At 41.4% G+C, this 15,229-nt stretch overlaps 3 protein-coding genes across 3 annotated transcripts in view; 2 read left to right on the plus strand and 1 right to left on the minus strand.

Annotated features, from left to right (window-relative positions):
* LOC126379607 (diacylglycerol kinase eta-like) overlaps nucleotides 1-9,600 on the minus strand; it is a 30,398-nt gene extending 20,798 nt beyond the window's left edge. The window contains exon 1 of the mRNA XM_050028430.1: nucleotides 9,422-9,600. Within this exon, the coding sequence (XP_049884387.1) occupies nucleotides 9,422-9,559 (138 nt within the window). The 5' untranslated portion in view covers nucleotides 9,560-9,600. The remainder of the gene's footprint in view (nucleotides 1-9,421) is intronic.
* Nucleotides 9,601-10,262: 662 nt separating this feature from the next.
* Nucleotides 10,263-11,765, plus strand: LOC126382150 (tubulin beta-4B chain-like). Its single transcript, XM_050031922.1, has 2 exons — nucleotides 10,263-10,322; nucleotides 10,482-11,765. Exons 1-2 carry the CDS (start codon nucleotides 10,266-10,268, stop codon nucleotides 11,763-11,765), a joined length of 1,341 nt encoding a protein of 446 aa, XP_049887879.1. The 5' UTR covers nucleotides 10,263-10,265.
* Nucleotides 11,766-13,263: 1,498 nt separating this feature from the next.
* Nucleotides 13,264-14,941, plus strand: LOC126382119 (tubulin beta-4B chain). Its single transcript, XM_050031867.1, has 2 exons — nucleotides 13,264-13,320; nucleotides 13,667-14,941. The coding sequence occupies exons 1-2, from the start codon at nucleotides 13,264-13,266 to the stop codon at nucleotides 14,939-14,941; spliced, it is 1,332 nt and encodes a 443-aa protein (XP_049887824.1).
* Nucleotides 14,942-15,229: the final 288 nt, after the last annotated feature.

Consider the following 15,229-nt stretch of genomic DNA (forward strand, 5'->3'; position numbering starts at 1 on the left):
AGTGTTTTTTCACGGCTTATTAGCCGGGACCAACAGCTTAACGCGCTCTCCGAAGCCCGCAATCATTTCACGGTGATTCAAGCCTGTTATGTTCTTACGAAACAAAGGCTCATGAAGCGATTTCGACAATATCTCCATCGGGAATCAAACCTGAACCTGAGTCCAACGCACTAACCACTAGAAAACAGAGGTTGTTAATGACAAAGAATCAATCTCATTTTCCTTTTTACTTATTCTTGAATTTTAATCTACCTAAATACGAAATTAAGTAACAATGAGTATGATGGTTGGGGCCTAATTTTATAATTATAGTGTTTTTTTTATAATAATAAGTACGTAATTATACTATTATTTTCCAAAAGCCTCGCTCTAAAGCCTTGTCTTGCTTGCGGCTAACATGCTCTGAACTTTCACCTTTACAGCCATTATGTTATCTGTGGTACGCGGCTGGAACACGGCATAAACTCATTTCAAAAGCTTTATTATATTAAATGGTAACACCGAAACATGCCGTTTAATTAAATAAACATATCTATACGAACATGAACATTCTATTCACGTACTATTCAATTGGATTTATAAAGCCATCGAGGCTCAATCGTTTTTGTCATAGAAATCGTTTCACGCATTCTTTCGCCTTTTGTGCTTCGTTTCATTTTAACATTCTTTTACATTCCGAGCTTTTTTTACTGCAGTGCTGGATTCTTTATTGCTAGATAAGACAGCGTTTGCTATTTATTGACTATGACACTTTCAATAAAAAAATACAGATTACACATCGTTAGACACCAACTGGATTCTATGAAACAAAGCTAACAGATTACACATCGTTAGACACCATCTGAATTCTATGAGACAATGCTAACAAATTACACATCCTTAGATACCATCTGAATTCTATGAGACAATGCTAACAGATTACACATCATTAGACACCATCTGAATTCTATGAGACAATGCTAACAGATTACACATCGTTAGACACCATCTGAATTCTATGAGACAATGCTAACAGATTACACATCGTTAGACACCATCTGAATTCTATGAGACAATGCTAACAGATTACACATCGTTAGACATCATCTGAATTCTATGAGACAATGCTAACAGATTACACATCGTAAGACACCATCTGAATTCTATGAGACAATGCTAACAGATTACACATCCTTAGACACCATCTGAATTCTATGAAACAATGATAACAGATTACACATCGTCAGACACCATCTGAATTCTATGAGACAATGCTAACAGATTACACATCGTTAGACACCATCTGAATTCTATGAGACAATGCTAACAGATTCACATCGTTAGACACCATCTGAATTCTATGAAACAATGATAACAGATTACACATCGTCAGACACCATCTGAATTCTATGAGACAATGCTAACAGATTACACATCGTTAGACACCATCTGAATTCTATGAGACAATGCTAACAGATTACACATCGTTAGACACCATCTGAATTCTATGAGACAATGCTAACAGATTACACATCGTTAGACACCATCTGAATTCTATGAAACAATGATAACAGATTACACATCGTGAGACACCATCTGAATTCTATGAGACAATGCTAACAGATTACACATCGTTAGACACCATCTGAATTCTATGAGACAATGCTAACAGATTACACATCGTTAGACACCATCTGAATTCTATGAGACAATGCTAACAGATTCACATCGTTAGACACCATCTGAATTCTATGAAACAATGATAACAGATTACACATCGTCAGACACCATCTGAATTCTATGAGACAATGCTAACAGATTACACATCGTTAGACACCATCTGAATTCTATGAGACAATGCTAACAGATTACACATCGTTAGACACCATCTGAATTCTATGAGACAATGCTAACAGATTCACATCGTTAGACACCATCTGAATTCTATGAAACAATGATAACAGATTACACATCGTCAGACACCATCTGAATTCTATGAGACAATGCTAACAGATTATACATCGTTAGACACCATCTGAATTCTATGAGACAATGCTAACAGATTACACATCCTTAGACACCATCTGAATTCTATGAGACAATGCTAACAGATTACACATCGTCAGATACCATCTGAATTCTATGAGACAATGCTAACAGATTACACATCGTTAGACACCATCTGAATTCTATGAGACAATGCTAACAAATTACACATCCTCAGACACCATCTGAATTCTATGAGACAATGCTAACAGATTACACATCGTTAGACACCATCTGAATTTTATGAGACAATGCTAACAGATTACACATCCTTAGACACCATCTGAATTCTATGAAACAATGCTAACAGATTACACACCGTTATACACCATCTGAATTCTATGAAACAAAGCTAACAGATTACACATCGTTAGACATCATCTGAATTCTATGAAACAATGCTAACAGATTACACATCCTCAGACACCATCTGAATTCTATGAGACAATGCTAACAGATTACACATCGTTAGACACCATCTGAATTTTATGAGACAATGCTAACAGATTACACATCCTTAGACACCATCTGAATTCTATGAAACAATGCTAACAGATTACACACCGTTATACACCATCTGAATTCTATGAAACAAAGCTAACAGATTACACATCGTTAGACATCATCTGAATTCTATGAAACAATGCTAACAGATTACACATCGTTAGACACCGTCTGAATTCTATGAAACAATGCTAACCGTGATAGCCTAATTCGGAAAACGCGTGACTTCATCGTATCACGGGTTCGAATCCCGGGTCGGGCTCTGAACCACTGAATCCGACGTACACATACGTACATAAACTCACGCCTATTTCCCACCGGGGTAAGCAGAGACTATGGAATTCCATTTGCTTCGATCCCGACATACTTCTCTTGCTTCCGCCACATTCATCAATCGTTTCATACACACACGCCAGAGTAGATCTTACTGACTGAACCTTTACTAAGGACATCTCCAGTTTGGTCAATGTACGTCGCTTTAGGTCTTCCTACGCCAGCCCTACCACCAACCTTGGCTTTATTTTTTATTGAATTCGACGTTATTAGGTTATATACTTTATAGATAATTGATATCACGTGGTTACCAGGATTAGTGGTCGCTGAGTGGCAATAGGCTCGCCCCCTATAACATGCGAGTTAAAATAAAACGTAGCTGACGAGAAGAGCAGTGGGTGTATATGTTACGGCTAATACCCGAAGTGCGGCTACACCTAGTTTTAGCCGGTTAGTGTAGCCACTTACTCTTGGTTAAACCTAGTACGAGCCGATTCTTTTTGGGTAAAACTAGGGCTAGCCTTCAACATGCCGGCTATGGTAAGGCATGCGCCTCTGCAGGTTGTGAGCGCCAGGTGCTGCTGATCTACTGCAGGTCTACTACACGACGCGACGTCGCGTCGCGTCGTGTCACTTAAAGGAGACTCACCGTAGGGGGAATCGACGTTGGGTGACTCGAACTTCGTTAAAAAGCGGCTGTAAGTTGTCTTCTGATTCCCTGTGGCGCTGCTCAACGCATAACGGATTACAGGGGGCGAGTTTAATGTGCGTACAGTCATGATCAATATCATGAACCCACTTTAGAACGCTGTCGCACTATCATATTTGACATTTAATAAGACTTATGGTTTAATTTGTCAAAAAAGTTAATGTGACATGGTTTCAAAGTGTATACATATTAGTACTCGTGACCGTAGGAATCTACGTTACGTTTCAAGAAGTCCTTTCTGTCTAGACGGCTCCTATTTGTTCAGACAAAGCAAGCTAACGACACAGTCTGGACACTTCATACAAAAATCTCGTTCTTACCGTGTCCCGCCTCACCCTGTGCATGCCAGCGAGACAGATAGTCCGCGCGCGCTCTCTTACTCTTTAACGGCTTACGGCATTAAAGAGACTAAAGTGGTGAATAGAGAATTCAAGCTCGCTCCAAGCTTGTATTATTGCAGGGCGAAGAGTGTCTCTTCTATAAATAAAGTACATAGTGTTACTGTTTATTCTATGGTAATGGTATGTAGTCACGAGACCGATTCCCGGTGCATTAAAGTCGCCAAGTCGTCGAGACAGCGTCGCGCCGTCTTGCGGTAACTTACATAGTAGACGTCAATCAATAGATAGTGCAGCGGGCTGGCACTAATATGAGGGACACGGTTTGCTCGGTTTCACAACTTGCTTTTTCTTTATGTTCTAGTCACTATTACCTTAATAATAAACTGAAGCAAAAGTTGTCAGAAGAAAAACTTGCAGAAGAGGAGAAAGATAGATTTTTGAAGATAGATTTATCTAAATTTATCTCAAAATTAAAAAAAAAATATTGCTGAAATATTGCCTACGTTGAACTTCCATGTGTGTTCTTTATTTCTAGTCAAGCAGGAACGTAAAGATATCTATATAGCCCAAAATGTTGTTTATACATTGTTTTAAGTTTACGCGGTTATTATCATAATTAAAGCACATAATAACGGGTTCTTAACGCTTTTAAATGGGGATATGAGACTCCCGATATTTCGACACTGTTGCAAGTGCCATGATCACGGGATGACTGATGAGATTGGAGTGGAGTAGGTAGATCCATAATTTTCTACGGGCAGACATATCTGTCTACCCTCTTTCTTTGCCGCTTGTTTATGTTTTTGATGTTGTTTTTTGTTTTTGGGAAGCGCTGAGGGCTCTCGCGGTACAAAAGTTTAAAAGGCAACAAGCCTTATAGTAGGAGAGCCGACCGTAACAGATCCTACGTCATCGATGGGACCAGTTTATAAATGTCACTATTTAAATAGGCTTTCGAAAAAAATAGGGTTGCCTCACCTAATCCTGGAGCGTTTTGTGTAGGAGGCAATCATATGTGACATTTTTTTTTTTTGGTGAAATTTACGTCCCGATACCACCTGAAGACCTGGCCCATTCAAATTGTGACAATTATAAACTGGTCACATCGTGATAGTCGATGACGTAGGATCTGTCACGGTCCGCTTTCGTACTATGAAGTCGCCCGCCTGGTTGGGCACGAACCTCAGCTTAGGGTATCGTCTGAGATTTGAAAGAATTGATCGACAACGAAACGATCGAATTAGCGATAAGAATCAAAGAAAACATCGACCATGCCGGCCGAGGTCGGTATCAAGGTCCTGAAGTGTTTGTGGTCGCGAGCTAATTGGCCGCCTCTACAGAGTATTAGGGTCGTCAGGAACGAATATTATGTCCTTCGTATAAAATGTAATGAACTCAAACAGACGTACGAAAAACAGGCTAACCCACATTTCTAAGGTTTGAACTTTAAGAAAATTCTACTTTTACGGTGTATAAATGAGTCTTTATAAACCACTAGCCTTTGTAAAGATGTTGAGAGTTCTACTCCGAAAATAAATCTTTGTAAAAGCTTTGAGTTGAAATGCAGTTACATATAAAATACTGCCGGGAATTTTCTAAGCTAAGATGTCAATGTTAACACATTTCCGGTCTTTTATGTATGGCTGAACTGCGTTAACCATTGATGTAAGTAGGTATATTAATATGTTACTATAGGCGTTAACCAAAGCAAAATTATTATTGGCTAGGCCTTCTGGACATTGAGATAGTCGCTAAGTTTTTTCTAATAGAAGTCTAGGATAGGTAGTTGGAAACTACCCAATTTTCTCATAAAGGAAGACAATGGAAAGCAGTCACACTGCCTCTTTTTAAAAACAATTTGGTTATATCTAATGTGTCATATGAAATTGTGTGTTTTGGGCAGGATTGTAAACTCCAGACCAATAATGGATGAAATATCACAAACTGGATATAGGAAAGATACTTACATGGGCAGTAACAACACTGAATTTACATAACTTTAAATTTTCTTGAAAGTGTACACGCGCCGTAACTGACGTTTGGTGCGTTTTGTTTGTTGGAAGTTGACGCACGACGATGGTGCGTTTTTGCATTTTTTAAGGGGATCAATTTGTTTATAAGGCGGGGAATTCGCAGCAATATTAGAAAGTATTTTATCACATCGCTTGTAGGCCGGACGGCCGATGGGGCCGTAAGGCTCTTGAGTGGCGATCGCGTACCGGAAACCGCCCTATACAGGAAAGAAAGGACGGTCCTCCAAATTGTGGTCCCATGGCTTCTGAAGAGAGTAAGATAGGACATTTGACGGGGTCAAATATAAATTATAAAATGCTAATCTAGAAAGAGAAGCCAGCCTAGGTTAATCAAAAATTAATCTCATTTTACTTTTCGACATATTTACGAATTTTATTTATGAATTAAGTAGCATTTTGTACGATGTTTGGCCGCTTTTATTGATGACGTCACCGGTCAGAATTTTCATACAAACTCAAAAGAAAACTTCCGTTTTGACGTTTCTTTAAAATGTATCTCAATTGACTAGGTTGTCAAGTAGCCTATTCAATTGATATAGTCAATCAGTAACAATTCGTTACGCTCTGTATTCGGATGTCTCTACAGATGACAAGTTTACGACAAACTTGTGCGAAATATTTTCATTTACGAGAGAACACACATCGTATGTAGATATCTAGTTTAACGAGTTCTACATATAAAAGGATTCTGTGCATCCTCGTCGTGTATTATTACCGAGTGAGGGTTTCAGAATACATTGTCAGAGTATAAACTAGGGTAGAGATGCCATAAGTTTCCTCGCACCGCTGCCCAAACCAAAGGTTTTTGGTACTTATAGATTGAGAAATCATTACTAAGTATATCTTGTGTGAGTTTTACCTACTTACTCTGGTGTCGGAATCATTATTGACTAACCAAACCGGACCGTCTGTAGTTTGGCGGGTTATGGCATCCTCACATTCAATCAAGCAGGGTAGCCAACGCATTAGGCAGAGTTTTCAAGACATTCTAGTCTACGATTAGGTCAACGAGAGTATTACAGGCACGTTAAGCCGTTGGTCCCGGTTACTACTTACTGATGTAAGTAAGTAGTCGTTACATGAGCCACGTCAGGGTCCTTTGGCGGCTCAATAATAACCCTGACACCAGGGTTGATGAGGTTCGTAATTCACCTCACAACCCACACGATAAGAAGACGAGACTATTAAGATGTGTGAATAGCCGGGACTGCCGAATGTACCAACCCTCAAATTTACGGACGAGTCATCGTTTATTACGGATCCTATTTGCAACTTATATAAATAAACTGGGGCATGTGTGGTGCCTGTGACAGGGGCGTATATTGTAAAGCGTCCTCTACGTAAACCGTAGGTAAGTACCTACGTAGTAAACATAAGAGCGCAAACTGGGCCGGAGCGACGGACAATCCAGCTCGTCCAAAGATTGACGCGTACCGGACATCCTCTCCACACATCGGGACACAATGGCGCACAGTGACCACACCTTCAATATTACCGGGACAGATAGGTACTAACATTTTGTTTCGTCATTTAGGATTGAAATGATTTTCATTTTATACATTGTTTTAGGTTTACGCGGTTATTATCATAATTAAAACACATAATAACGGGTTCTTACCGCGTTTAAATCAGGGATATGAGACTCCCGTTATTTCGACACTGTTGCAAGTGACATGATCACAGGTGTTTTAATTATGATTTTCATTTTGTCAGGATAACCTTGCGTGTTTAAAAAATGACAAATGTCCTGTTTATCTCCAGCTTACTTTTCAGACGGGATGCCGCTGCCGGTTCTATCTATCTCCAGTACCGGGATGGCACCAATGAATTATTAATGTATCAGTGCAATTTTCATTAACATAGTTGGCTCGATCATTATTTATAGACCGCATTACGGCTCACCACTAATCACGTTAGACTAACAGAAAGCACTGTGAAGCGTGGGTACTTAGTTCATCTTGCGATGGATGTATCTCTGACTATCACAACTGGGAAAACAATCGTGGACTGATGTTAATGTTACGTGTTGGTGTTACTAAAGATTTTCCTCGATTTGCAATCAATTCTCCTTTTCGATTTGCATAATTTTGCTGTCACTAGTAACTACGTACGTACATAAGTACGTAAATAAGTAGGCAAATCTTTAGTAACACCAACACGTAACATTAACATCAGTCCACGATTGTTTTCCCAGTTGTGATAGTCAGAAATACATCCATCGCAAGATGAACTAAGTACCCACGCTTCACAGTAATAATTCGATTATAATATAATTAGCGTTCATACTTCAGCACAAACCGAGAGCGAATACGGCCTGATATATTTCAGGAAATACCATTATCTTCGTAACCTATCAAAGTTTGACAAGGACTTAGATCCCTCACGTTACACAATGAGTAGGATACCCATGATTCGGGAAGGAAAACCCGGACAAATAATCGCAGCTGAAATATTCTAAAAAGTCTTTCGATTTGAATTGGTAAAACATCTGTCTGAATAAGGGAAGTGTCCGAAGAGGAGGCCTTTGCTTAGCGAGGACACTGTAGGCTAAAAAAAAGTATAACCGAAGTTAAACAAGGCAATGTGGCAAAATAACGAGCTTTTAAACTGACTGAAATTGTATTACAACAGTTTCAAGAACGTCTCGAACCCTGTACTCGGGTTTTTCTTGCAGATAGTTTTTCTCGGCTATACAGATTGAGAAGCTGCAGTTGTTTTAGGCGGATGAGACGGTCGACAAAAATATACACATTTAAGTTTATTACATTTATGAGTTTGACTTATGGAAGTCATATCTAAGGAATGCTTCTATGATGGACTGGGATCGCATAAAAACATAGACAGCGTAGACTCCCTAGTGCTTGGTCTTGAGCATGTCACCCTATTAAGCATTACGCGCGTGATTTTATATTTCTATGTAGGTAAGTTACGTAAATTACATTCTTTAGTACGTACTAAAGAATAGAAATATGGAGACTATTTTTTTCAATAACTCGTTTCAGATTGTGGTATTTACTTTGAAATAACGCTGTTTTATTATTTAATTATAATTATCAGATATTTTTATCGCCGTTCCAATAACCTGCCGTCACGTAGATAATGTTCATTGAAATTAATCAAAGTTAATTGAACAAAAAATTAAAATTATTGATTTTATTATTTAAATCTAGTTAGCAGTTTTTAAGAACAGTAAAAACGTATTTGTTATAATTTTGTAAACTACAGGTAAAGAATGTCTCACCAAAATTATGGTCGCACTACAAGGCACTGTGCCCGGGCTACTATCCGCAGCATAACTAGGTCACTACTCGCTAACTGTAACCATCTCATTACTTCTACAAACACAATTAACTAGAGAAACAATATCCGGAAAAAAAAACTGATCGCCAAAAGTGGAGCTGGCCCGGGCACATGTATACCTCCCCCACACCTCACCCCCTTTGTTTGACAGCTGTCCTGTCCTTTTGGCACGCCCAACTTAAAACCACAAATATTCCGATATACTCACAAAGTACACAATTAATGCGTATACGTACCAGTCGACCGACGCATTTGCTTGTCGAAATCCGCCGCAATAAAGGTTTCCTCTCCGTATCATTATCACTGTCCGTGCTATCTTCGCAATAAGCTGGTTTCCTTTCGTCTGCGGGCGCATTTCTGTCCGCCACTGACATCACTCCTCGGGCACTCACACACTTCACACTCGGCACGCATCAAAAACAACTACATCATACAGGATAAGACTATAATTTACATTTTATACACGAAACGCTACCTCGCTGACATTTCAAGCGAGCGCCATGACAATAATGACAACGCCGCCGCTTCGAGCTGAAAACAAAACAAGTCCCCTGAACCGTGGCCATCTAGTGGCGACGCGCGGAACTAATTCAAGTGGGGTTTACAGTCGTGAAAGGACGACTCCTTGCTGAAATATTGAATAGTTGGTTTCAGTACAGGTGGCGCTACGTATTCGTAAGTATTTTTATTATTTAGTGCGTTTATTATTTATTTATATTAGTATATTACAAGTATCTCTTTGCAATCTTATTAAGAAGAGCTTTTATAACTTACTTCAGATATAATTCTGGCTGATTAAACTATTCTGGCAGGACAATATAATTTTTCTTTTTCTCAAATATTACATTCGAAATCTAGAATACAAATTCAAAATTCTGGTTCACCGAGATCTGTCTTTCAGACTCATTTCACTTTGAAATCTGACGTAATGTACACAGTGTGACTTTGCGCTAGATTTTTTTTTTATATTTTTATTTTAGTTTTTAAGTTAATGTTAAGCTTCAACTTTGTGATCATTTTTGGTTAAAATTTTGATAAATTTACAAGTACCTGTGGACTAGGAATTGGGAAATTATCAAGATGAGGGAGATCATTACCATTCAAGCTGGTGCTTGCGGGAACCAAGTTGGAGGAAAGGTAAATATCACACGCTTTTTTGCCCCAGCGTTTTGTCTCGTCTTTTAGGATGCGTAGTTCCCAAATGGGTAAAAGTCAGTTAATGACATTGTTAAAGCTCTCTTCGTACAGCTCGTTGACAGTTCGACAATTTACCAACACTTTTTTACTTGTCCACAGTTCTGGGAAGTGATATCCGATGAGCACGGCATCGACCCGAGCGGCTGCTACCACGGTGATTCGGATTTGCAGCTGGAGCGCATCAATGTGTACTACAACGAAGCGTCCGGCGGGAAGTACGTGCCGCGCACCATCCTCACGGACCTGAAGCCCGCCACGATGGACGCTGTACGCTCCGGGCCCTTCGGCTGCCTCTACCGCCCCGATAACTTCGTCTACGGCCAGAACAGCGCCGCCAACAACTGGGCCCGCGGACACTACACTGAAGGAGTAGAGATCCTTGAGTCAGACCTCGACGTAGTTCGCCGCGAAGCAGAGGGCTGCGACTGTCTGCAAGGCTTCCAGCTCACCCACTCGCTCGGCGGCGGTACCGGTTCAGGACTCGGAACCCTACTTGTCAACAGAATAAGAGAGGAATACCCCGACAGAATTATCCTCACCTACTCCGTATTCCCGAGCACCAGAGTTTCAGATTGCGTCGTAGAGCCATATAACACTACCTTAGCAATGAATCAACTGGTTGAAAATACTGATCACACGTTCTGCTTGGATAACGAGGCGCTCTACGACATTTGCTTCAGGACCCTGAAGCTGACGACGCCGACGTACGGCGATCTAAATCATTTGGTTTGTGCCACGATGTCCGGCACCACGACGTGCTTAAGGTTCCCTGGACAGTTGAATGCGGACCTGAGGAAACTAGCCGTCAACATGGTGCCATTCCCCCGACTCCACTTCTACACGCCTGGCTTCGCGCCCCTCACGTCCAGAGGAGCTCAACAGTACAGAGCGCTTACAGTTCCAGAGTTGACTCTTCAAATGTTTGATGCGAAGAATATGATGGTCGCATGCGACCCACGACATGGTAGATACCTGACCGTGGCCACGATATTCAGAGGAAGAATGTCGATGAAGGAAGTAGACGAACAGCTAGTCAATATCCAGAACAAGAACAGCACATACTTCGTAGAATGGATCCCCTCGAACGTTAAAATAGCGGTGTGTGATATACCGCCACGAGGGCTGAAGATGGCGTCGACATTCATAGGTAACACCACAGCTATCCAGAGCATATTTAAGAGGATATCGGAACAATTCGTGGCCATGTTCAGGCGGAAAGCATTCCTACATTGGTACACTGGTGAAGGTATGGACGAGATGGAGTTCACAGAAGCAGAGAGCAACATGAACGACCTGATGTCAGAATACCAGCAGTACCAGGACGCGACGGCGGACGATGAGGGGGAGTTCGACGAAGAAGCGGAAGGCGAAGGATTGGAATAATTAGTTTGATAGTTAATTTTGTGTTGTCCCTATGTGTTTGTGTTGTCCGAATATATTATGAGCTCATACACTTGCATTATTTTTTTGGGGAAAACTCCAGTAGTCGCGCCACCAACGCAATGTATGCCGTTGCCTGATTGTTTTCAAAATTATGACAGCTTATTCCTACTTTACGAAACACGACGTTTTAGAATATAACGAGTTAACAACGCCATCTGTTGGATTTGTGGTATACTAGTCGAATGTTTTTTTAATTTGAAGTCATTTTGCGAATAGGTCTTTACAAGAATAAGCCATTTTGAGAATAGGTCGTTTTAAGAATAAGTCATTGTACAAATAGAATCCTTTTTTTAGGGGTAAGGCGTTTTGCGAATAAGTCCTGTCTACTAAAAACCGTTAAAAAACACCCCTCTATCTTCAAGAGATCCTCTTTCACAAAACTCCTGCTGAAACTACGAGAAACATTATTGCCTATGACGTATTACGAATACACCTCTGCCTACCCTTTGGGGATACAAGCGTGATATGCCTACGGGTATCTCTCTTTTGTTTCTGCATGATTTTTGTTTTTATACATATTTTAAACCATTTTGTATTCTTCTAACATGCATACTAAACCAAAAATAACATAATACAGCATCGCGCCTTTGCAAGGGGTAGACAGAGGTGTATAACATATATACACCCACTCCTTGACAGTTGTAGTAAAAATATTTTCTTATTAAAAATAAATGGATACCTATAGAAGTCTCGGGAGCTCATGATTCAGAGGTTCCGGGTTCGATTCCCGATAGAAATAATCCAGAAATCACTTTGTGATCCCTAGTTTGGTTAGGGCATTACAGGCTAATCGCCCGATTGTTCGGAGGGCACGTTAAGCAATCGGATCCGGTTACTATTTACTTACTTAAGCCATGTCAAAGGCCTTTGGCAGCTTAATACGAACCCTGACACCAGGATTAATGGGGTCGGTTATTGCTTGGAGTCGCTCACACCTGTAGATTTATAAAATAGAGGGAATCGTGGCGAATTGGGAAATTGGTCCAATTGAACCTTTCATTCATCATCAGCCGTACGACGCCCACTGCTGGGCATAGGCATGAACCTTAATGAATAGAAATTGATTATTACAATGCAATACAATGAAGACACCAAATTCATTGAAACCCAGATCTACGAGGGATCTTACTCGAAATGTTAAAATACAAAAAAAGATTCTATAGGTAGTTATTGAACCTTTTTCAATAATGCCTATAAAATACGTGGCAACCACGATAACGCCAAAGTGACGGCATTTCAAAATGCGATTCAAATTTTCGACTGCCAATGACAAAAGAATGTAGAAGACTCATTATTCAAGGAAATTTCGTGTATCATGCACGTGCAGTGATCTGCATTAGTAAATTTTTATAGTTTTATTTTATTTTTATATGCATTTACGGCTGTGAAATTGTAACTATCTAGTTTTTAGGCGATAAATTTTTCGTGAAACACCAAAATGAGGGAAATCGTCCACATCCAGGCCGGGCAATGCGGAAACCAGATTGGAGCTAAGGTAAGGCACGATCAGTGTTTGTATCTATCGTATACCTTAAGTTCCTTTGATTACTATCAAAGACTACTTCTACTGTAGTAGTAATATGAAACCCCATTTCTATCGTGCGTAGATTGACACTTGGAGAAAACCGTGAAACTTTAACCTTGTACGATCTTCAAACCTTCAAAAAACGAGCGTCTGAAAGACCAACGGACTTGTGACCCCTGGTGTTGCGGGTCTCTATGGGCGACGGTAATTGCTTACCATCGGAAAATCCCTTTGCAAAAAAATACCACCGATGTCCCAAATATTATTTCCATTTAAATTAGCCAAATGACTCATGATATCTATCGCTTGTCCACAGTTCTGGGAGGTGATTTCGGATGAGCACGGAATCGACCCAACCGGCGCCTACCAAGGAGACTCCGATCTGCAAGTAGAGCGCATCAATGTGTACTACAACGAAGCATCCGGCGGCAAGTACGTGCCGCGCGCCGTGCTGGTCGACCTCGAGCCCGGCACCATGGACTCCGTCCGCTCCGGCCCCTTCGGACAGATCTTCCGCCCGGACAACTTCGTATTCGGACAGTCCGGAGCGGGCAACAACTGGGCCAAAGGACACTACACCGAAGGAGCGGAGCTCGTTGACTCCGTTCTTGATGTCGTCAGAAAGGAAGCGGAGGGCTGCGATTGCCTGCAAGGCTTCCAATTGACGCATTCCCTTGGCGGCGGCACAGGATCTGGAATGGGAACGCTGCTCATCTCGAAGATCCGAGAAGAGTACCCCGACCGCATCATGAATACGTTCTCCGTCGTTCCCAGCCCGAAAGTATCCGACACGGTGGTGGAGCCGTATAACGCGACGCTGTCGGTGCACCAATTGGTCGAAAACACCGACGAGACGTATTGCATTGACAATGAAGCTCTGTACGATATCTGCTTCCGAACATTGAAACTGACAACGCCGACATACGGGGACCTGAACCATCTGGTGTCGGCGACGATGTCGGGCGTGACGACGTGCCTGCGGTTCCCGGGGCAGCTGAACGCGGACCTGCGCAAGCTGGCGGTGAACATGGTGCCGTTCCCGCGGCTGCACTTCTTCATGCCGGGGTTCGCACCGCTCACGTCGCGCGGCAGCCAGCAGTACCGCGCGCTCACCGTGCCGGAGCTCACGCAGCAGATGTTCGACGCCAAGAACATGATGGCCGCCTGCGACCCTCGCCACGGCCGCTATCTCACCGTCGCCGCCGTCTTCCGCGGCCGCATGTCCATGAAGGAAGTGGATGAACAAATGCTCAACATTCAGAACAAGAACAGCAGCTATTTCGTTGAATGGATTCCAAATAATGTGAAGACCGCTGTGTGCGATATTCCTCCGCGAGGTCTGAAGATGTCTGCAACATTTATCGGAAACACTACGGCAATCCAAGAGCTGTTCAAGAGAATATCTGAGCAGTTTACGGCAATGTTCAGACGAAAGGCGTTCCTGCATTGGTATACTGGGGAAGGTATGGACGAAATGGAGTTCACTGAAGCAGAAAGCAACATGAACGATCTAGTTTCTGAGTACCAACAGTACCAGGACGCCACAGCAGACGATGAGGGGGAGTTTGACGAGGAAGTCGAAGAGGAGTAAATGTTTGTCCAGTGTATTGTGATGTCTATTTGTTTATTGTCCGTTGTTTAGTGTAGGTGTACCGTTTTTGTTACATATTGTTTATTTGTATACTCATGCATGTGTTACAAATAAAATCGTTAAGAAACTAACGTTCATGTTTATTATTTTTAATTTGAAGTACTGCTGCTAGTTTATCTACACACAAGCTATAAATATTGAGGTTCCTTGCAAGCTGTTTCTCCGACAGAGGTCACCCGCTAGCCAAAACGTCGGGCAAGTAGTTCTGAATCCAATGACGCGCTAGTG

The sequence above is a fragment of the Pectinophora gossypiella genome, chromosome 3 (assembly GCF_024362695.1).
Source record: "Pectinophora gossypiella chromosome 3, ilPecGoss1.1, whole genome shotgun sequence".
NCBI classification, from domain to species: Eukaryota; Metazoa; Arthropoda; class Insecta; order Lepidoptera; family Gelechiidae; genus Pectinophora; species Pectinophora gossypiella.